Source organism: Benincasa hispida, chromosome 4 (genome assembly GCF_009727055.1).
Source record: "Benincasa hispida cultivar B227 chromosome 4, ASM972705v1, whole genome shotgun sequence".
NCBI classification, from domain to species: domain Eukaryota; kingdom Viridiplantae; phylum Streptophyta; class Magnoliopsida; order Cucurbitales; family Cucurbitaceae; genus Benincasa; species Benincasa hispida.
Window position 1 is genome coordinate 28,148,400 of NC_052352.1, and position 23,174 is coordinate 28,171,573.

General features: G+C 31.3%; 1 protein-coding gene across 1 annotated transcript; it reads left to right on the plus strand.

The window, feature by feature from the left end:
- The first annotated feature begins 8,559 nt into the window (after positions 1-8,559).
- Positions 8,560-10,909, plus strand: LOC120075220 (cytochrome b5). The gene is made up of 3 exons (XM_039028430.1): positions 8,560-8,745; positions 10,356-10,422; positions 10,503-10,909. Exons 1-3 carry the CDS (start codon positions 8,659-8,661, stop codon positions 10,742-10,744), a joined length of 396 nt encoding a protein of 131 aa, XP_038884358.1. The 5' UTR covers positions 8,560-8,658; the 3' UTR covers positions 10,745-10,909.
- The last annotated feature ends 12,265 nt before the right edge of the window (positions 10,910-23,174 follow it).

A 23,174-nucleotide genomic window follows, 5' to 3' on the forward strand; every position in this document is an offset into this window, starting at 1 on the left:
TTTAGAATCAAAGACCTAAATTCTAACGCTCTTCAAACTATATCTATCAAATTGTAATTGAGCCATAATTTAATGTTAACAATTTAGTTTATATATTTTGAAATTGGTATAACGATTTAAGGTGTATTTGAAATGCATTCTCAAGTGTTTAGTTTAAAAGAATATGTCATTTTAGAAAAATAAAAAATGAAATGTTTGACAACAACTCATAATATTTTCAACAATTTTTGTCAAAAGTGTTTAAATAAAAAATAGGTTTTTTAAAAAAACATTTTTTCTTAAGGTAATCCAAACGGACCCTTAGTCCATGTACGTATGTAATAATTTAGCCCTTAATAAGAAAAATATGATTAGGATATCATGAAATTTCTTATACATGTATATTGATAAATTCAATAGGGATCAAATTTTTGTATCGACCATAAAGATGAACATGCCACTTAATAAAAATCGATACTTAGTCTTATTAAGATTATTGCCGTTAGAACTAAATCATTAGGAAAAATATTAAGTTTAGAGATTAAATTATTATTTTTTAAAGTTTATAAACTAAATTGTTTTAAACTTAATAATATAAAGACTAAATTATTAGAATGTAATTTATAAATTTAAAGATTAAATTATTTTTATTTTATTAGAAGGAATAAATGGTTAAATTGATGAAAGTTTAGAGACTATAGTCTGTAATAGGTGCCCTTTCCATTTGACTTTAAATTGAATTAGGAAATGATGACCAATGGAGTAAGGTTGTTTCCATTTAAATGGAAATTTGTTCAAATGGATTTAATGTGATGATTTGAATGTTTTAGATTTCGAAATCCTCTATTTATGGTGCAATTGGAATGCATTTTCAAAAAATTATTTTAAAAAATAAGTCATTTTAAAAGAAGTTGGAGTATTTGAAATAAATTTTGATGCGTATTTTCAATAATTTTTATCAAAAATGAATTTTTGTTAAAACATATTTTTCTCAAATTAATTCAAACAGACCCTTAGTATAAAATAAGGCAGTTCAATTCTTCTTATCTAAAAAAATATTACATTGCAAATGTAGAGTGTAAGATTCTAAAGTTTTATATCAAATCGAACATAATTTAGTAGATAAGATATTTATTATCATATTTAAATATAGATACTCTTATTTGATCTCCCACATTCGTAATTGTGGAACGATTTAAAAAAAAAAATCCAATTTCGAATTTAACAATTTGAACTTTGCTTAAAGGGCATAATTCAATATAAGTCTTTCATCTATTTTAAAATTATAAGTCCAACAAAATAATTTAAATATTGGAATGAATTTAAATCGATATTTTATAATTTGGGCTGATTTCCATGCATTTCAAACATCTATGTTAATTTTTGTACAATGTGTGTTTTAATTTTAATTTCTATATTTTTAAAATATTTATTTTCATCCTCATAATTTTAAAATGCGGCTAATTTGGTCCACATTAATGAAATTCCAACACAAATTATATACATGGTAAAAAAAACCTCTTTGATACAAACTTATGTTTATAGCTCATCTATCAAGAATAGTGTCTCGGTTAAAATTGTGATAAAAATGGGGAAAAAAACGGCTGAAATGGAAAAATAAATAAATAAAGAATCCAGCACCAACACACATCGATATATTTCAAAATATATGGACAAAAATAATACAAATTTAAAATATAAAAGTTAAATGATTACTAAGCCTTAACATTTTTCAAAAAATATATTATAGTTTAGGTCTTTGTTTTACCAATTATTTATTTAAGTTATCTCTCAAAATATTTATTGTAACGTGGAACATTTATTTCTTATTATGAATTTTTTATGGTAATTATAAATTTGAAGATTAAACGTAATTGAGTAATTGTTAAGACATTAATTTTCGATTAAAATGTTATATATTTGAATCTTCACTCTACAAACATAGATGGTTTCAATCGTTATTTTCTTCTAATAAATGTATATTCAAGTTTCACATAGTTGACCACAAACAACCATCAAGAAAAAGTTTTATTGTGAGGTAAAATAATTGTAATAATCAAATCGGTTAAAATGTTTAAAGTTGAGAGGATTTGAAATGGTCATTAATTTGAATTTAAATATTAAAAAAACATGCAAATATAAAGACGAAAAGGCTTAAAATCAAAATGAAAAATGAAATAAAATATAGATTAGAAATGAGAACGTACACAAATGGGTATGTGAAAGTCAATTATGTTGACAATTCGTATGACAGCTATAAAACTGCCGTAATAAACAATGTTTTCTTTTTGAAAAAGAAATATTAGGGTTTAGGTTAGGATTAGGACAAAAGAGAGAAAAAATTGGCACAATTCACCCTTAAATTATGAGTAACCACCAAAAATTATATTTGTAACTCACGAACCGGAGTAAATGTAAAATTTTAATATTAATTTCTAAGTGTTTTTTAAATTATTATTTAATTACAAATTTTAGTTTTGTTTTTGCATCTTTTTTTTTTCTTATGAATTTTGAATTCAGTCAAATGTTATTTTAATAAAAAAAAAAAGTTTAAAATATTTATAAAACTCAATAACAAGTGTAATGGTAAAATTTTAACCAACATAGGATTGATTACAACAATTAAGAAATTACATAAGGTTAATTGATCAACTTAAAAGTTTAGAAGTGTAATTATAATAAATCACAAAATTTAGGAGATGATCAATTAAAATTAAAAGTTCAAAAGTGTAATTATGCCAATGTAAGGTTCAAGTTTAAGAGAGGTGAATGAATCAAGATTACATCCGAATAAGAGGGATCTTAAAGACATGAAAGTATGGTTAAGAAAGACGTAGAAGAATTGGTAACTACTATTTATATTAACAAGATGCACATTGCTTTTTAGTCGCTTAATTATAGGAAGTTCGAAGTTTAAACGTGCTTAGCTTAGTACAATTTTACGTTGGTTAAAGTATGTGAGTGAGGATAAAACATACTGAAAAAAACTCGTGTTAGTTTTTTTAGATAATCTTCACTCTCAGAAGGCGTTTGGGGGCACCAAATGAGCTTCGTTCCTAAAATCCTCCGAGGCACGACGTTTTTCATGGTTTTGATGTATTAGATCCATTTCATGCGATTTGTTTGGAAAGTTCGTGCATAAAAATTGGGCCTCATGAGTAACCTGGATAGGCCCAGAAACTATTTGGAGCACAAAATAAGCTTTGTTCCTTAAATTTTCTGAAGCACGATGTTTTTTCATAGTTCTGACGTGCTGGGTCTAAAGTAAATAAAGATGATATTATCAAGTCGGAAAACAAAAATATTGGGACCATGAATTGTAAGACTGGAATTTAAATCTTGGGTGGTTAGTATAATTTTATTTATTAAAAAGGAGGGGGGAAGAATTTGAGGGATAAGGCTTAGAACGTGTCGGACACCCTTACCGCAGCCGCCGCCAGCCAGAAAGGGACAAAGGGTTTACGTTGAAATGGAATTTTAGACTGCCCCATTCGAGGCGCCAACTTTCCTTCCACCACCTTTTACGTTTTCTTTTTTTTTTTTTCTTTATTCTCTTTCACAATAAAGCCCCTTCCCCAATCCCATCATTCCTCATGTGATGTGTCCTTATTCTTCTTCTTCCTCTCCCTTTCCTTTATTCATTTTTCTTATTTCATTTTATTCTATTACATTTTTGTTTTTTTTTAATAATTGTAATGATCAATGCAAAAATCCGACATGAAAAAGAACGACTCGAATGGTAAATTTAATTAGGGGAGAAAAGAACGCAACTTGTAAAATTTAGAAGAAAAAAATCTGCATATTAGTGATTGTCATACACACTCTAATGCAAAGTGAGATAATGATAAGTGCAATAAATTAAGAGTGTTTTATATGTAGAGAATGAACTTATAATGATGTATTTATCGAGAAAAATGAAATAGATTATCTCAAGTAGGGTTATGGAGTTAAATCATGATACCATTTCAACTCACTAGGGTGGAAGCATGCCTCATTGGACATTTTGTTAAGCTTGATCGAAGTCAAGACAATTGAATTTGACCAAGATCCAAGCTAACTCTCTCCCCTTAACCAATTTTGATTAAGTGTGTTATGTTTAGCATGAATCTTGATATCTTCTCGGTCCTCTTACCTCTGATCTTATTTGATATCGATTATACCATTTGGTCCAAAATGATCCACAACGATAATAAACAAGATTAATACTAGAAATTTAAAATTACTAATATGAGCATAATTCAATTGATGAAGATGTCAATCACTATTTTAGAGGTAAGTTGATCCCCCATAATTATCAAACTCAATAAAATATTTAATTGATCCCAAAATGTTGATTTTGTGTTGGAGTTGTGGTTGTCATCTCTCGAACAATGTTTCCTAGCTTCATGCCCTTAAGTTGACCTTACTTGTGACCTCATTTCGAGTATGGTTGTTGACAACGATTATCGGGAGTGAAAGTAGTGTAGGTATTTTGTGCATTAAAAGTTAGGAGAGTTTTGCAATCAACACACTTAAAAGACCTTTTATATATATATATATAATCATAAGTGTTTATCTCAAAAAGCTTATATCTAACTCTCTCTTTTTAAAAGAAAAAAAATCATTTTTTAATATTTATCAAACATTATAATTTTTTTCCAAATCGACTTATCTAAACAATAAATATCTAAAAAAGAAAACCAAACAAACCCACCCATGATTTGGTTACGATTGAAGTTTTGTTGAGATTGTTTTTGTACAAGAAACATGGTATGACTAATTGAACCTTCGATTTCATGTCGATTTTCGCAAAGCTATGCTCAATTACTTTGTTGGGATGTGCTAGTTTGGATTCCTTAAAAGATGAGTTTATGTAACATGTATGTACTCTCAAAAGGTATATATGATATTATTTAACAATTATTTAAGATCTGTCGTTACCACTTTTTTTTATACTATGGTTACCATTTATTTCATCTAAAAAATATTTACATAATCAATATTTTTTTTACGTCAATCAAATGAATGATGATGTAGATTATGTTACGTATGTCTTTCAAATTTTACATATTAGCTATCATATCAATTTTCTTCTTATTTATCTACAAGAACTCTCCAATGCTATTATTTAAAACGAATTGAGAAAAATAAAACATTTCACAGTCATTGACAAAAATAATATTTTGGATTTTTTAAATAATGTTATTTTAAAAAATATTAATAAAAATAGGATTGGGTTGTAACTATTGTAAAAAATAGAGTTGTGTAATCGTGGAACCAGCACACGATTAACCCTAAATCCTATACTCAGTACACAACTTCCTACAGAGCATGTGAATCTGCCACACCTGGCAGTGACCTGGCACGCGCAGACTGCCACATGGACAGTCATGCAACGTTGACCAAGTAATCGTGGATGGGGTCCATGATCATCCTAAGTCGTGTATTGGGCACATTATTTAGTGGTCCCAAATACGCCCTCTTTCCCTTTCCACCCATCCAAAACTTTCCAACTTTCTTCCTTTCTCTCTCACAACTGTTGGTCCGACTGCCCACTGATCTAGTTGTTGTCGTTCGCCAATCTATCGCTTGCTATCCTTCTTGCAGCCAATCTACCCTCCGCCATAGGTATTTTTTTTTTTCAAATATATGAGATTGTACGTAAAAGAATAGATTTTCCGCCATAGATCTACCATTTTGTTTTCATTTGGACTGATTTAAGTGTATGATCCATATGGATCAACTTTTTTTTTTTTTTCATTTGGCTGATTTAAGTGTATAATCCATAGATCTCAGATTCGGGCTGCTTTTCTTTTTTTTAGTTGAATATCATAACTTGGAATGTTATAACTTGGACTATTGACTTTTTTAGATTTTTTGGGCCAATTTTTTGGATTGTATCATAACTTGAATTTTTTTTAAGTGACAACTGGAAAATATTTGGACTAACTTAGGAAAATATTTGGATTGATTTCTTAGACTTTTTTGGGTTGACTTAGGAAAATATTTGGACTGGTCATAAAAAAAATATTTAGACTGTTTGGAGTATATATTTGGACTGCTTAAAAGAAGAAACGGACTTTTTGTTGTATTAACATATTTTTTGTCAACTATTATAGTTGTAAAAATTGAGTAAATATGTCAATGCATCCTAAATATTTAGTCATTCTTGAACCTGGAAATAATAGAGACAGTGATATTGATGTATAATTTGATAAATTATTTGGAAACGATAGAAGTGGGAAACATGATATTGAGTTGGTACCGTCAGAGATGTTCACACAAATAGATTGAAAAATTACTAATCCAACCTGTGAACTAGTTTTGGGTTGTCGGAGAAGGGAGACATTTGCACAACATACCATCCTGTTTGATCCACATATTACTCCTTACGTACAATAGGTTATTTTTCTTGAGGTTGCACAGATTGGATTTATCCAACTTGGTTGGCACCTCATTACTGCGTTAATAGAGAGTTAAAGACTAGAAACTCACACATTTCACATGCCTTGTAGGGAATGTACAATTACGTTGCAGGATGTTGCTATTCAGTTTTGATTACAAGTGGACGGAGAACTCTTCACAGGTTCATTACAATATGATTGGAAAACTGTTTGTGATGAGCTTTTGGACGTTCTACCAGATAATCTGAAAGGCTCAAGATTGAGTATCTCGTGGTTAGCATCCCAATTTCCAGAATTGCCTCCTAATGCCGACAATATTAGCGTACGTAGGTATGCAAGAGCATATATTATGTAACTTATTGGAGGATTTTTGTTCGCTGATAAGTCAAACACTTTGGTACATCTTATATTTCTCCATCTACTGCCTGATTTCAAGCATGTTGGTACGTACTCGTGGGGTGGGGCCTATCTTGCATAGCTATATAGAGAACTTTTTCGGGCTACTAATGCACAAGCGTTGGAAATAACGAGGCCATTGATACTATTGTAGGTATGAGCTTATGATAGATTTAAAATTTTAGCAACATAAGTCCAGTTATAGGCCCTAGGTCATTGTCCACTCAGTATTAGGTATTATTTCATTTATATATTTATTCTATTATCATTTTATGTAAGAATATAAATTAATTATATATTTTTTTTATATAACTTTAGATGGAGTGGTGTATTAGTTGTCTTTGAACAGTCAACAAATATGTTACTACTATACCGACAAATATTTGATAGGTTGATGCACAATCAGGTAACAAATCTATATATAACATGAATATAAAAAAATTTTGGGTGTCTAATTATTTTTTTTTTTTTGTCAAATTAATTGAACGCCATACATGTAAGATATTTGGTCATCACTACCTGATTACTGTCGTGATGGTCACGAAATCTGGTCGATCGTTAGCCCTTTTATATGTCTCCATATAGTAGAGTAGCATCATCCAGATCGTGTGTTAAGACATTTCGATCTACAACAAACGATACTTTCATTGTGCTATACACTGCCAAGACTGCACCAGATTGATTTGAGAGGTAAGCACAACCAAGACTGGCACCAAATTCATGCATAATATATATCATATTGGCATTCACGTCATGATCGTTGTGCATAAGGAGAAATAACAAACGGACCAACTGTATCAGATGATTATTTTTCCTAGTATGATTCAATCACTAGGTGATTTATCACACCTGACGACGCTTACTATTACTGCATGGTAAGATATTTATTATCTTACATTTCTCAAATATATGATATAAATATTATTTAATATTAATTTTTTTCATAGTACAAAATAATTTTGTCTATGATGTACAACAATATTCAGTACAACACAATTTATCAGAGTTGGGTTCAATGTGTGACCAAACAATGGTTAATGTAGAAAATATTATTTAACAAACAAAATGACTCAATGTTGCTAACACTGATCGAAGACGTATTCGTCATAGACGACAATGGCAACAAGACGAAGCTAATTGAGAGGTACACGAAGATAACCCCATTGTAGGATAAGTGCTAGGGGGTCGTCTTTTAACTTCATGTAAACTTCTATTTTGAAATTAAAGAATTAATTTCTCTTTTTCTAAAGTAGACTCTACCATATACAAAGTTCTATTTTTTTTTCATTTGTAGAGGGGCATACTACTTAGTCAAGTCAAAATTTTATTTTTAATATGCTAAAAACTACACAACATAATATATAATTAAGTTTAGTAGAAGAAACTTGTTAGTTAGAAATTAAAAAATTATCAAATCGTGGATTCCGTCCACGAATTTGGCTTTGACCAAGTCCACCAACGCGGACATGACGCTGACTAGATTAAAATCTAATTGTATATCGAGTACACGATTATCTTTCCCCCAAAACCTACCATATTTTCATCAATACTTTGCATTCCTACTCTTTTTTTGAAAATTCTTTCCTATCTACCTCATTTTTGTCATGAGTTTTAAAAACCACAATATTCTTGAACTTTATCCAATATTTTGACATAAGAAAATCTTACCCGCAAATTCAGTAGGAAAAGTTTAAATTGGGCCAGTCTTCAGGTTCGGCCCATGATAGCTATCCTTATGGGCCAGCGAAGGAATGGATGAGGCCCAAAGCCCACCAAAAAGTTTGATATTTTGAGAGCGAGTTCTTCCAAAAAAAAAAAAAAAAAAAAAAAAAAAAAGCCATCCGATTGTGTCGAACCAACCCGCAGCGGCGATTAGTCGACCAATCGCCAAAAGGGATCGATGCCGAGCATTTCGGCCCTCTATTCCATTCAAGAAGTCTCACAGCACAGTTCCAACGACGACTGTTGGATCATTATCGATGGCAAGGTACGTCCCTGACAATCTTCATGGCGTTACATCATTTTCTTTCGCAAATTATTGTTCTGTTCGTCGCCCTTATGATCCTTTCTTCATGTGTTTGCTTTGCTGTATGATTCTTATGTAATTTCCTTTCTGGGTTTTTTTTTTTGGTTTATGTTCGTGTTTGTTCTATTTGTGATTCTATGAGATGCGTTCTGAATTGTGGTTGGAATTTTTTTAAGACGCCTTCGAGTTGTATTCTGAATTCAATTTTGATTGTTGATGATTGCTTTTTTGGGTTGGCGGGATGGGGACTTGATGCTATAGTTTGGCTGGAATTAGCTGAATTTGTCATGTGATGGTGAGAAAAGAAGCAAACAAGCATATCATGTTCAGATTCTTTGATTTATGTTGTTGATAGTTTGTAGGTTATCTGGATTTTAGGTAAGTGTTCATTATGATAGCTGTAATTGATAAGGATGGAGACTTAATTTTAAATGAAATCCTGTTTTATTTAGAATAAAGTGGTTGTCTGTTGTTATAGGTTTGAATTATAAACTAGTTTAAGAGTCGAGATCTGAGAAAGTCTATTGGCTTGAACATCTCCTCTCCAATTTGTTTTGTTCCCAGTCTTGGAGGCAGAGTAGAGATAACCGGATTCGGTGCTTTAGAAGGTCCTCCTGGGGCGCGCCTAAGGGGTGTGCCTTTTGTGGGGGCTTTTTCATTTTTTTAAAAAACTAGTAATAATTAGGGTTTTTCCATCTTTATTAACTAAAAGCAATATGATTTACTATGCCTAGCTACAAAAATTCTTGTGTGAGTTTTTTTCCCTTCATTGTCCCATTTCAACTATGCTTTCTATTCTTTATGTAGTATTTTATATGTAGTGTGTTTCACAGAAGAAAACCCACACTTTGTTACACTTAAGCCCGAGAAGACTATTGCATTTAAAATGACCAGATTAGAGTAGAAAGTAAAAGAATAGGAGGATGGGTGGAAAACACAACACCATGGCTTAATCAATAGATTTATTGTAATGCTCAATTCATTGTCACGTCAAACTTTAAGAATTAATAATAGAAAAGTAGGGGGTTACAGTACTGAATTCAAATAAGACTAAAAGTTCCAATCTCCTCATAGAACTTATGTTAGTGTTTGAATCTGAGAATTTGCATGAATGGATATGTCAATTTCCATGATTTGTTGATTTGAAATTCTTGAGAGGTAATTAACGTTTTTCGTTGGGTCTTTGAAACATTGGCCCACCATTTCCTTTATCTTTTTAAAAAATTTATGTGCTCATTTTCTTTATTGCAACCTTTCAGTCAAGTCATCTAGTTTGTCAAAATTGTGAATGTCTTTTCTATGAAAGAATTGTGTTTGAAGATGATAAGGATGAGTCTTGTCACTCCTATTTTTCCTAACTCCCCATCTTTGCCTAAAAAAGTGGTACTTTCAATTCTACTTTCTAATAAAATTGAGGTCCATGATCGACTTTTTGTTGACACTATTCTCCATTGAGACCATTCTACAACATGTCCACCTCTAACCGTTGTGTGTGTTTTCTGTTATCGTATTTTGTTCAAGAGGATGAACTCTAACATTGCTTTATAATAATGACATGTTTTCATTCTTAGGTATACGATTTGACTTCATATTTGGATGAGCATCCCGGTGGAGATGATGTTATCGTGGCTGCAACTGGTATGTTCCTACTTTGTAATGTATACTTCTCTCCCAAATCTGAACAGTGACAGATATGTTTTTATTTTTTCCCATCAAAGGCAGAGATGCCACAGATGATTTTGAAGATGCTGGTCATAGCAAAGATGCTAGAGAGTTGATGGAGAAGTTCTATATCGGCATGCTTGATACATCTTCCTCAGATAGCTTAAAACTAGAAACGAGTCAAGTAGACGGTTATGCAGCTCGGGTTCAGGCCTCGACAAAGCAATACTGGAAGGCCCCTGTTGCAGTACTTGGTATTTCTGTGGTACTTGGCTGTTTATACTTGCGCAAAAAATGATTGCAATGCCAATTAAAAGGCTGTTAGCTTGTTGAGTTGAGAGAGTTGGTCACATTTTTGCTTCTTACAAAACTTCATATTTGATTCAATATATTCATACTATGATTGTGGTAGGTTATTTGTTCCTTAGTAGTAGTATTGAAGAAAGAATTCTTTTCTTGTTCACTGGTAGGTTTGTTTATTTGTTTCCATTGTTTCATTGGATGGGAAGTTGGGAGTTGTGGAAATTGGTTGGGTCGTCTGCAACTTGAACCGACCCGAAACTGACCTGCTCAAACTGAATTTAAGTTTATCTGGAAGGTTGAAGGTCCCCAAATGGACTTTGACCATCTTCATTGCCTCCTTTACCAAACTGTACAAATCTCTACATGCAGCAATTTCTAAACTATGAATATGAAGACACTTCACATCTTATACCTCTACAGAAAGATAAAGCAATCCAGTGAGATTAAAATACAATCTATATGCTTCACTGAATCAATCTTAATCGATTAGGTCTCATTTGATAATCTTTCTGTTTTTAGTTTTTTTTATTTTTGAAATTTATGTTTGATTTTTCTCAACTTTTTAGCTACAGTTTTCATATTTCTTAAGAAAGATCATTTGAATTTTTAGTAAAAATCTAAAATAAAAACAAGTTTTTAAAAACTACTAAAACTTGGCTAACTGGAAAGAAACTTAGAAGTATGTTGGTTGTTGAAGCTAATCTTCACTTAATTGAGGGAAAGTTTAATTTTGTTTATTTCATATTTTATATTAAAGTTTATTCTATGAGTGTGAATGATTATATACATGGTATATATTTAATTAAGCAGATTTTCACATTAACAGTAACAGGAGCAATATGAATGATTAAACTTATTTAGTGAGGTATGAATTTATTATATAATGAATATTTGATTAACACAATATATGATGTATAGTGGTGGTAAAGTTGGTATGGACAGAAGAAACTTTGCCCAACAATTCTCTGTATACATATTCCAAATTTGAAATGAGAGATTTGTGAATGAAGACAAAAATAAAATATAAATATAAAAAAAATAAAATAATAAATAATAAATAATTGATACCTAAAATTGGGTAGGGTAAACTTATAGTAAATAAAGGCTGAAATGTGTTGTGAACTCAGGGAGAACATTGGGAACACGGATATTAATAAAATATCATTAAAATAAATATAATATAATAATAAAATAAATAAATATTAAAATAAATTAAATATAATATATAAATAAAATAAATTAGTAAAATATAAAATAAGAAATTTCTTTAAATTCTCTATTTTTTCTAATTTTCATGAATTTTGTCCAATGTGTCTTCTAAAACCCACAAAATGTCATTATTTATAGGTAATTAGCAAGTATGAGGTGAATTACATGGACCATAATATTGTGTAATCTTGAGACACATGAACAACATATGGAATAATGGATAAGTGGCGTATGGTCAATGAACACTAATAATGGACATCTACATTATACCTAATTTAACATATTTATAATATCTCTCTTAGATGCACATTATATATGAAATATTCTCGTTAAAACCTTACTAAGAAAAACCCATTGGAAAAAAATCTCAGTGAAGGAAAAAAAGTACATATTTCATATTATCTGATACTCTTAAAAAGAATATAGTATATTTACTCCCCCTCATGAAAATATCACTTGAGATCTCTGAGTCGCCGCATTCCAATGTTGTTCACCATTTCTCAAAGGTTGCAGTTGGTAATGATTTTGTAAATAAGTTTGTCAGGTTATCCTTCGAACAAATTTGTTGTACAGTGATGCCACCATATTCTTCAAAATCATGAGTATAGAAAAGCTTTGGTGGAATATGCTTTGTTATATCTCCTTTAATATATTCTCTTTTGATTTGGGATATGCATGTTGTGTTGTCTTCGCATAATATTGTTAGAAGATTTTTACTAGAAGCCAAACCACATGTTTCATGAATGTGTTGAGTCATTGATCTTAGCCATACACATTCTCGACTAGCCTCGTGAAATGCAAGAATTTTAGCATGATTTGAGGAAGTGGTTGTTATGGTTTGTTTCAGCGATCGCCATGATATAATAGTTCCTCCACATGTGAATAGATAACCTGTTTAAGATCTAACTTTGTGTGGATTAGATAAATATCCAGAATCTGCACAACTAACCAGATCAAAATTCAATTTATTTGAATAGAACAAACTCATATCAATCGTTCCTCGAAGATAACGAAGTATATGCTTAATTTCATTCCAATGTCTTTTTGTTTGAGAAGAACTATATCTTGTTAATAAATTCATAGAAAATGCAAAAAGGTTTGCAAACTTCATTGGTCCATTTATGGATTGAAGCAAGCTTCTCGATCTTGGAATATAAGATTTGATACTGTGATCAAATCTTATGGCTTTGATCAAAATGTTGATGAACCTTGTGTATACAAGAGAATCATCAATAGTTCAATAGTTTTTCTAATGTTGTATGTAGATGATATCCTACTCATTAGGAATGATGTAGGTCAATTGACTGAAATTAAGAATTAACTAATGACCCAATTTCAAATGAAAGATTCGGGAGAGACACAATTTGTTCTGGGCATTTAGATCTTTAAAGATCAAAAGAATAGGACGCCAACCCTGTCTCAGACATCATATATTGACAATATGCTTGTCAAGGTTTCGATGCAGAACTCCAAGAGAGGATTACTCCTTTTCAGGCATAGAGTTATATTGTCTAAGGAACAGTGTCCTAAGACACCTCAAGAAATTGAGGAAATGAGACGGATCACCTATGCATTGGCTGTTGGTAGCCTGATGTACGTGATGTTATGTATTAATTTGACATCTGCTATACAGTGGGGATAGTCAATAGATATCAGTCTAATCCAGGATTTGATAACCGGACCACCGTTAAAAACATCCTCAAGTATCTATGGAGAACGAGGGACTACATGCTCATGTATGGTTTTAAAGATCTAATCCTTACATGATACACGAACTCTAATTTCTAGACTGGTAAGGATTCTAGGAAATCCACATCAGGATCGGTGTTCACTCTTAACAGAGGGGCAATAGTCTGGAGGAGCACCAAGCAGGGGTGCATTGCTGACTCCATTATGGAGACCGAGTACGTGGTGGCTTGTGAAGCTGGTGAGGAAGCTGTGTGGCTTAGGAAATTCCTGACAGATCTGGAAATAGTTCCAAAGCCAATCACCCTTTATTGTGATAATAGTGGTGTTGTGGCTAATTCTCGAGAGTTTAGGAGTCACAAGTGCGGGAGGCATATAGAGCAAAAGTATCATCTCATCTGAGAGATTGTGCATCGAGAGGACGTGATTGTCACGCAAATAGCTTCGGACCACAACGTTGTTGATCCCTTTACAAAGGCCCTTTCAGCTAAAGTGTTTGAGGGTCACTTGCAGAGCATAAGTCTATGGGACAGGCCACATTTAGTCTAAGGCAAGTGAGAGATTTTTGTACTAGGTGCGTATTATGTCCTAGTTTATTATTTTATGTATACTTTTCTATCAGTATGACTTTTATGATGTACATCCCTCTAACTTTAGAACAAGTGGGAGATTGTTGGAGTTGATATCCTAAATCTCGTGGGTCTTGTAGTTTGTAATTGTAATATACAAAAAATTTATTTATTTAATAAAATATGAGATGTTTTATTCAATATTTAGTAGTATTAACCCATAAACCAATAAACTAACATCTAAGGTTATCATCTATAGCTGAAACATGTATGTAGAGACATACAGGTGGATTATGTTTAAATGATAATCCAAATGGTCTATAGTAGATGAATAAGGTTGGTTACCTTATCCTCTACCTTATCTTGGTGACACTACAAATATGACCTACTTTGTAGATGTTACAATTGTTGTAAAGTTTTACAAATGATCTTATTCTGATCATTCATGTAGAGATATGTGAGCAGAGGTATTCAATACAAGGGAGTTTGTATAAGACCGGACCACGAAATGACTAGTCTCATTATATAACGTCGTTCATAATAGAGACTTATATTTCACCAGGATGACCACATGTGACATGACCTAAATCTTGAGTGAGTTGTGAACTCTTGCCTATGAAGGCAGTCCTTTGATTTGTATGAATGAGAGAGGCCAGATCGCCGACTCAATAAGCCTACCATTTTGGGGATTCGTCTTATTAGGGAGCTGGGAACACAACTACACAAGACGAAATTTACTCTTTCCTTAACGTCTGGGTAAGTAGATAAATTGCCCCCTTAAGGGTTGATTTCGAGGTTTGAACAATGTGGCGCCATACCCTCTCTTGGTGGGGAAGAGGACCGAAACATGCCACTGAAAGACTCTACTGAGACAAAGATGGGCTGTCAAGAACGTAGAATGTCATAACACGTCATATCTGTGTACGTTTCTTTAGTTATCGATCCACCCGGTTTGTTTAAGTCTAATATGGTGTATTGGTGTCTTTTAAACCCTTTTTCATGCAAAGCTGTATTTTTCAATACAATAGTTATAGAACAAGTGGGTCGTTTTATGGGATAACTTCGCCCTCGAGCTCGAGGTTTTAATTTTTTCACAGTAGTACCTTGATTGACTTCTGCTTTACTAATGACTAAATCTCTTGGTCCAAGAGTGGTTTGGTCATAGTTGGACTATGACTTATTACTCATTAGAAGGATTAGTAGTACTTAAGAAGTTAGATATAACTACAGGGGAAAAACGATAATTTTGACCCACTTGTACTTATGAGTAATTTGTGAAGAGTTATCGCACTATTGATTGGTTATATCCAATCGACACAAAAGTATATCTGTAGTGCGAAAAATGCAGTTGTCAGTCTTTAGTGGAGTGACCGACAGTTAAAGGATGTTGAGTATAATTAAAGAGTTCAATTAATTATTTAAGTACCACTGGAGCTTCAGATCTACAGGTCCATAAGATTTCCTCTGTAGCTCAATAAAGATTATTGAGAATTAATTTTGGATTAATTTGGGATTAATTTGAATTGTTCAAATTAATTGAGAGAAATAATTATATGTGATATAATTAAATTAATTATATATTTGATACATTATAATATAAAGTTTATTTGAGAGGAAATAAATATTTGAATATGATCCAAATATTAATTATATGGATTGGATTCATATAATTAAATTTAGTATAAATGTGATTTATATTAAATACCACAAATTAATGAGAGAATTGAAAACTATAGGTTATATTGTATTTGATACAATATAAAAACTAGAGCTTATATGTATTTGATATAACATATATATATAATCATTTATATTTGTTTTAAATTTGAATTTCTCTCAATTAATGTGGAAGTGGGACATTTTGTTTTACGAAGAATGAGTTTTTTCAATTTTATCTTCTTCTTCTTCACAGAGCTCTCCCAACCTAAGAAAAACTCTCTTTGGAATTTTTCCTAGAACTCTTTTTTCTCTCTCTCAAAATTCTTTTTCTTCCCTCTTCCAAAAATCTCAGAGCCCACACACTCTTGAGAGATTCTCATCCCAAAGGAGAATACAGAAGTCTCATTTTTGGTGATGCTCATTGGAATTTTATTTGAAGAGTTCGTGACCAGATCGTGGAGAAGGGAATCAGTGAAGAAATTGTTGTGACCTTCAAGGGTATGTATGAATTTCTTCTCCCTTTTTCCTCATCAACGGATGCTGTAAATTTAGAATTAATGCATATTTTTTTTGTTTGATTTATGTAAATTTGTTATTCTGTAAAAAAATTGGAAGTTGGGTTGATCCTCACTTCCACTACGAAACTTCACAGTTCCTTCAATATCAAAAGCAACACTATATGCAAAAATATTGTCAATAACTAGATTAGTTTGGTTCAATCTTTTTTCTGTCCCAACATAATTTATTGAAATCTCATTACTATCTTTAGATATTTCACCTTCTTCATAAACTTGATTATCAGTCTTGTCCAAGATTTCTCCATGGATATTTACATCCTCAGCCAACTCTTTTTTACTATTAATTATTTTTCGTTTTCGATGACTTTTATCTTTGGAACCCACTAGTCTACCACGCTTCTGGCGTGTTCCAGATGCATTGGTGACAACTTGTTGTGTTGAGATATCAATTTTCGATGGAAAATTTGCAGCTGGTATAAGTGATTTAGTTATTTTCTTTGCATCTGTAAATGCATCTAGTAACTGATTTGCTATATTTTATAAATGAATTATCTTATGAACTTCAAGTCACATTGATCTGTACGAGGATCTAAATGAGACAATAACGATGCATTCCATGTAATTTCTTTTTCCAACTTCTTAATTCCTCTCCATGATATTGGAAAATTTGTCTCATTAAAATGACAATAAGCAAATCGTGCAGTAAATACTCATATATTTGTCTCATAAAATGTCTCATTAGATTGAAGAATCTTCAAGCTCTTCAATAAGTGTCCATTTGAATTCTCAATAATTATTTTCATCATTATAGACCCTGGATGACCTAATCTGTCATGTCAAACTGTAAATATTTCTGGATTCATGAACTTCAAGTTCACTGTTGCATATGTTTCAATTACTCATATATGAGTATAATATAATTCAGAAGATAAAGCAGGCAACTCTTCCAATATACGTTTTTCATATGAGACAGTAGATGTGATATAAAGATACTCCATATTATTTTCTCTATCAGTCTCAATATGATAACCATTGCAATGTATATTTTTAAAACTAAGTAGATTCCCCTTTGATTGACTAGAGATCAATGCATTGTCAATTGTAAATTATGCTCCTCTAGGCAAAATAATATTTGATTTTCTAAATTCTTCCATCAGGTTTGCAGAACCTGATATTATATTGACTTTTGCTTCAAGTATTGTTAGTTTGAAAAATTATTTTATACTTGTAAGTATTTTATGTGTAGTTTCATTATCTGCTAGACATAGATCTTTTTTACTCATTTTTTAGTCACCCAACATATGAAAATGATTCAGGTTTCTTTATGACCTACCTTTAGTGGAGAAAACGATAGGAGCTCACGCTGATAACGTATTGTGAACTTGAGGAGCACAACGGGAACACTGATATCACATCGAGCCCTACTTGTCATGCCCTCATTTCTCAAAGTGTTGTCTATGTGTCTCAACATTACACATTAATAATGTCCATGTAATCTACTTTCTACTTGTCAAATTGTTTATAAATAGTGGCATTTGGTGGGTTTTGGAAGACACACCTGGGGCAAATTCCATTTTTCTCTATGCTTTATTTGCAAGCTAAGTATAATTTCTAATCTTATAATATTTTTCATAGTAACACTATTACAAAATATTATATTTATATTAGAAATTTAATATAAATCAAATATGTAAAACAACATTTAATTTATTAATTACAACAAAGAGGGAAAAACCGACATACCTATAGAACCTACCTTCAGAGAGAGAAATGAAAAAGCTCGTGCTGATAACGTGTTGTGAACTTGGGGAGCACACCGGGAACACGAATATCAATAAAATATATTAAAATAAATATTATATAATAATAAAAGAAATTAATATTGAAATAAATTAAACATAATATATAAATAAACAAAATAAAATAAATTAGCAAAATATAAAATAACAAATTTCTCTAAATTATCCATTTTATCCAATTTTCATGGAATTTGTCTAATGTATTTATAGGCAATTTGGCGAGTAGGAGGTGGATTACATGGACACTAATAATGTGTAATGTTGAAACACATGGGCAACACTTTGGGAAATGGTTGTATGACACATGGTCAATGTACATTAAGCATGAGCATCTAATTGCTGGGTTGAAATCCCTAGCACAGTGGAAAAAAAATACAGACCATTTTCAGATTTTAATAACAAATTAACAGAGGAAATAAAGTTTAGGATCCCTTATTTTCGTTGGCGACTTTGGAGGGCTTCACCAACCATTGGATCTACGATCTTAACTCCTTTGTTGCAAATAAAATGAATACCACCAAAATGGTTTCACCAATATTCTCCTTGGGCTATTGAGGTAGAAGGAGGTGGATTCTTGGAGGAAATTTTCTACAAACAAAAAATCTCAAAAACCCATAAGCCCAAGTAAGAAAAGAATATGCATATCACTTTTTTCTTTTGTGTAGAGAACTAACTAGAGAGAAGAAAGTTGGGTGAAGATCTCTCTCACTCCTATATAACTCCACATGGGGAGTTTATTCCAACAAATTTATTTAAATTTTATTTAACCAATAAATTAAATCAAATTTAATTTATTAATTAAATAACAATAAATTCATTTAATTTAAAAATTAAATTAAATCAAAATTCAAATTATTAATATAAATAAAATAATTATTAATTAATCAAATTAATTAGTAATAATTAAATATCTCATATTTAATTAAATGTGCATTAGAATCATATTCTAATACATCCCTTTCTCATAATCTATAGTTTTAATTAAATTAATTAATTAATTAATTCCCCAATAAATTAATTATTAAATTAAACATCACATATTTAATTTCACCTTATAATTGAATCACATTATTTTGTTCACATATTACCTCTAGTGTTAATGTGTATCGAATGCATATTAGTTTTTAACCTATAGTTTTAATATGAACTCTATTCATATCAAATTTAATATTTTAACTATTTCAAATATTTAAATCTCCCATAAATTAGTTTTAAATCAAATTCAAAATAAATTTATATTATAAAGCTTAATTATAATGTATCACCATACATTATATTTTTTTCCTTAGTAAATTTGAACATTTCAAATTACTGTAATTACCTCAATACCCTTTATGAACTATTAGTGGGATCTAATGGGCCTACATATCATAAGCTCCAATGATAAAATCAATTGGCTAAACTCATTAACTAAGTTAATCAATATTCCTTAACTATGGGTACACTCCACTATAGACCCATAGTTACACTTTTCTCACTGTAGATATATTTATATGTCCATGAATATTGATCAATAACTGCAAGTTAGTTCTTCATTAGTGTTTGTAACACCATCTGGTGTCAAATTACCATTTTACCCCTAAGTTACCTCTACATCCATAAAGTATTAGTGTTCCTCTAATGAACATCTTGTTTGTGGTCCAACCATCAAACAAAAATCCCTCTCGAGCCAGTGAGAGGGTAGGGTCCTTTATTCAAGTCCCGGAGACACCACTCAAAGGAATACTCATCTACTTACCCTAAAGTCTAGAAGGAGTGAATTCCATCTCGTGAAATTATGTTCCCAGCTCTCCACTCGGTCTTGTCCCCAAAATGGTAGGGTTATTGAGTCTGCAAACTGGCCACTCTCACCTGTACTAATCAAAGGACAATTCCTTATGTAGAGGAGTCCATAACTCACCCAAAATTAAGACTAAGTTGCCTGGGTTATCCTAGTGAAATAGAAACCTGACTAGTCAACGAAGTTACATCTAGTGGTTACTTTTTCGTGGTCTGATCTTATGCAAACTCATTGCATAGGATACCCTCACTCGCATGTCCTCTACATGAATGTGTTGGATAATGGCATTTGTATCAAATACAAAGTGAGCCGTATCCATAGTGTCACCAGGATAAGGTACCCAACCTTATCCATATACTATAGACCCTTTAGGCTATATCTTGAACATTGATCCCCGTATGTCTCCACATACAGTTCAAAACTCATACATCAGTCTGGAATGTTAGTCTATTGGATCAGTGTTATTTAGGCAAGACAAATACAAGATGAACAATAACTATTTATTATAATAAACATTAACAACACTTTATTAATGATTAGTTAAATGTTACATAATATTTACTAATGGGCATCTATTATCATAATATTTATAATACTCTCCCTTATATGCCCATTACATATATGAAATATGCCTCATTAAAACCTTACTAGGAAAAAACTCAATGGGAAAAAAATCCCAGTGAAGGGAAAAGAGTATGTATTTGATATAATTTATACTCCTAAAAGGTATATTTACTCCCTCTCATAGAAACATCACTTGTGATCTTTGAGTCTTCGCATTTCAATGTTGTACACTAGTTTTTCAAAGGTTGTGGTAGGTAATATCTTTGTAAATAAGTTTATCAGGTTATCTTTCGGACAATTTGTTGTATAGTGATGTCACCATTTTTTTCAAGATCATGAGTGTAGAAAAGCTTGGTGAAATATACTTTGTTCTGTCTTCTTTCATATATCCTCATTTGATTTGGGATATGCATGTTCTGTTGTCTTTGTATAATATTGTTGGAAGATTTTTACTAAAAGACAAACCATATATTCCACGAATGTGCTGAGTCATTGATCTTAGCCATACACATTCTCGGCTAACCTTATGAATTGCAAGAATTTCAGCATGAATTGAGGAAGTAGCTGTTATAGTCTATTCCTCCACATGTGAATACATAACCTATTTGAGATCTAGCTTTGTGTAGATCAGATAAATATCCAGAATCTGCATAACCAACCAGATCAAAATTCGATTTATTTGAATAAAACAAACTCATATCAATCGTTCCTAGAAGATAACAGAGTATATGCTTAATTCCGTTCCAATGTCTTTTTATTGGATACGAATTATATAATGCTAATAAATTTACTGAAAATACTATATCTGGTCTTATATTATTAGCAGATATATAAGAGCACCAATTGCACTAAGATATGGTACTTTAGGACCAAGAAGTTCTTCATTATCATCTCGAAGTCCAAATATATCTTTCTTCACTTCTAGTGAACAAACTTCCATTGAAATGTTCAATGGATGTGTTTTGTCCATATAGAACCTTTTCAAAAAATTTCTTGTATAAGTTAACTGATGAAAAAACATCTCATCTTCTAAATGCTTAATTTCTAAGCCAAAGCAAAATTTTGTTCTTTCGAGATCTTTCATCTCAATTTCTTTCTTAAGATATTTTATTTTCTTTGAAAGCTCTTCAGAAGTTCCAATTATATTTAAATCATCAACATACATAGTTATAATAGTAAACCCCGACTGTGATTTCTTTATAAAAATACAAGAACATATTTGAGGGATCTCTAAAACTAGAGAACCAGTGAGCGGAAGTGGATCATTCCAAACTCCATTGTGAAAGAACATAAACATTTACAGTCATTCCAAACAGTTATGCATTAAAGACTAAATTACAACATGCTTCATAATCCAAATACCAAGGATCGAGTACAATACCTTTGAATAACCCTTTCTTCACGTATTTCCCTCGATTAGTCACCAACGCATCAAACAACACGAACGCAACAAGCACTGAAAAATCGTCGATCACCAGCGAGTACAATTTGATCCTCAATCCTCGACTAGAACTTAACACTACCACTCAATTACCTTGGTATACTCGGTGTCAGAATCCATGAGTTGTTGGCTCTATATGGGTTCGGATAGAGGGATGGAGGAAGTAGACGATCGAGTATGCGACAGAAGGAAAAAGTCTATCGTATAGACTTGATACTCGATCGTGTAGAAACGAGTTCTATTGTATAGAAACGAGTTCTATTTTATAGAAAACTCGAGGCGATCGTTTAGTCTCTCTAAAATAATCAGATTACTTGTTACGTGTAGTGTGTAATGAATCTAAAAAATATATTTTCCAACTTTATCCCACAGTTAGTTATAAACCGTGTATAACCACCCACTAAGTCGATTATTGGAGAAAACAAAATATTAATTATCTCATAATTAATAAATTATAAATAAATACAATAATTAACTTATCATATTATATTTATAACTTATTGTTTTAATATTGCATCATATGCAACATATAAACCATAGTTTTTTTTTTCTTTTATGACATTTAATATAAATCACATTTATATTAATTTCTCCAATCAAATAATAATGTATCAAATACATTAAATCAATTATATCATTTATAATTGAATTAAATATTCCTAACCTCATTTGAGGATCCATCTTAGTACGTTATAATGGACTACGGAGCAATTGGAACATATACGGCACATCCAAAAATTCTCAGATGGGAAATATGTTTGGTTGTATGTATAAAAACCCACAATTTTTAAACATTAAACATATTCTATTTGCAAAAAAAAAGATGTTATTGAGGTTTATTCATTAAAGATGTTATTGAATATGTGAATTGTACTTCTAAGAGCCTAAATCCAATAAACTAACGAACCCCTGGCTATAGCATGAATACTTTAACTTTATGTGGAGACATGAAAGAGAATCAGGTTTGAGTACATAGTCAAAATGGTCTATAAGTATAAGGATAGGGTTAGGTACCTTATCCTGAGGACACTATGGATACGACCCGCTTTGTATTAGATACAAATTATGTGATCCCAAAATCGTTCATATGGAGACATGCGAGTGGAGACATCCTATGCAAGAGATGTTTGTATAAGACCAGATCACGAAATAGTCACTTTTCTTTATAACGTCATTTATTGTTGAAACTGACTATTTCAA

Bases quoted from the DNA above. Each gene is read 5' to 3' on its own strand.
- LOC120075220 (XM_039028430.1), top strand. From the start codon at position 8,659: ATGCCGAGCATTTCGGCCCTCTATTCCATTCAAGAAGTCTCACAGCAC. The intron at 8,746-10,355 runs GTACGTCCCTGA...TTTCATTCTTAG, and splicing joins GGATCATTATCGATGGCAAG to GTATACGATTTGACTTCATA. The intron at 10,423-10,502 runs GTATGTTCCTAC...TTCCCATCAAAG, and splicing joins TGTTATCGTGGCTGCAACTG to GCAGAGATGCCACAGATGAT.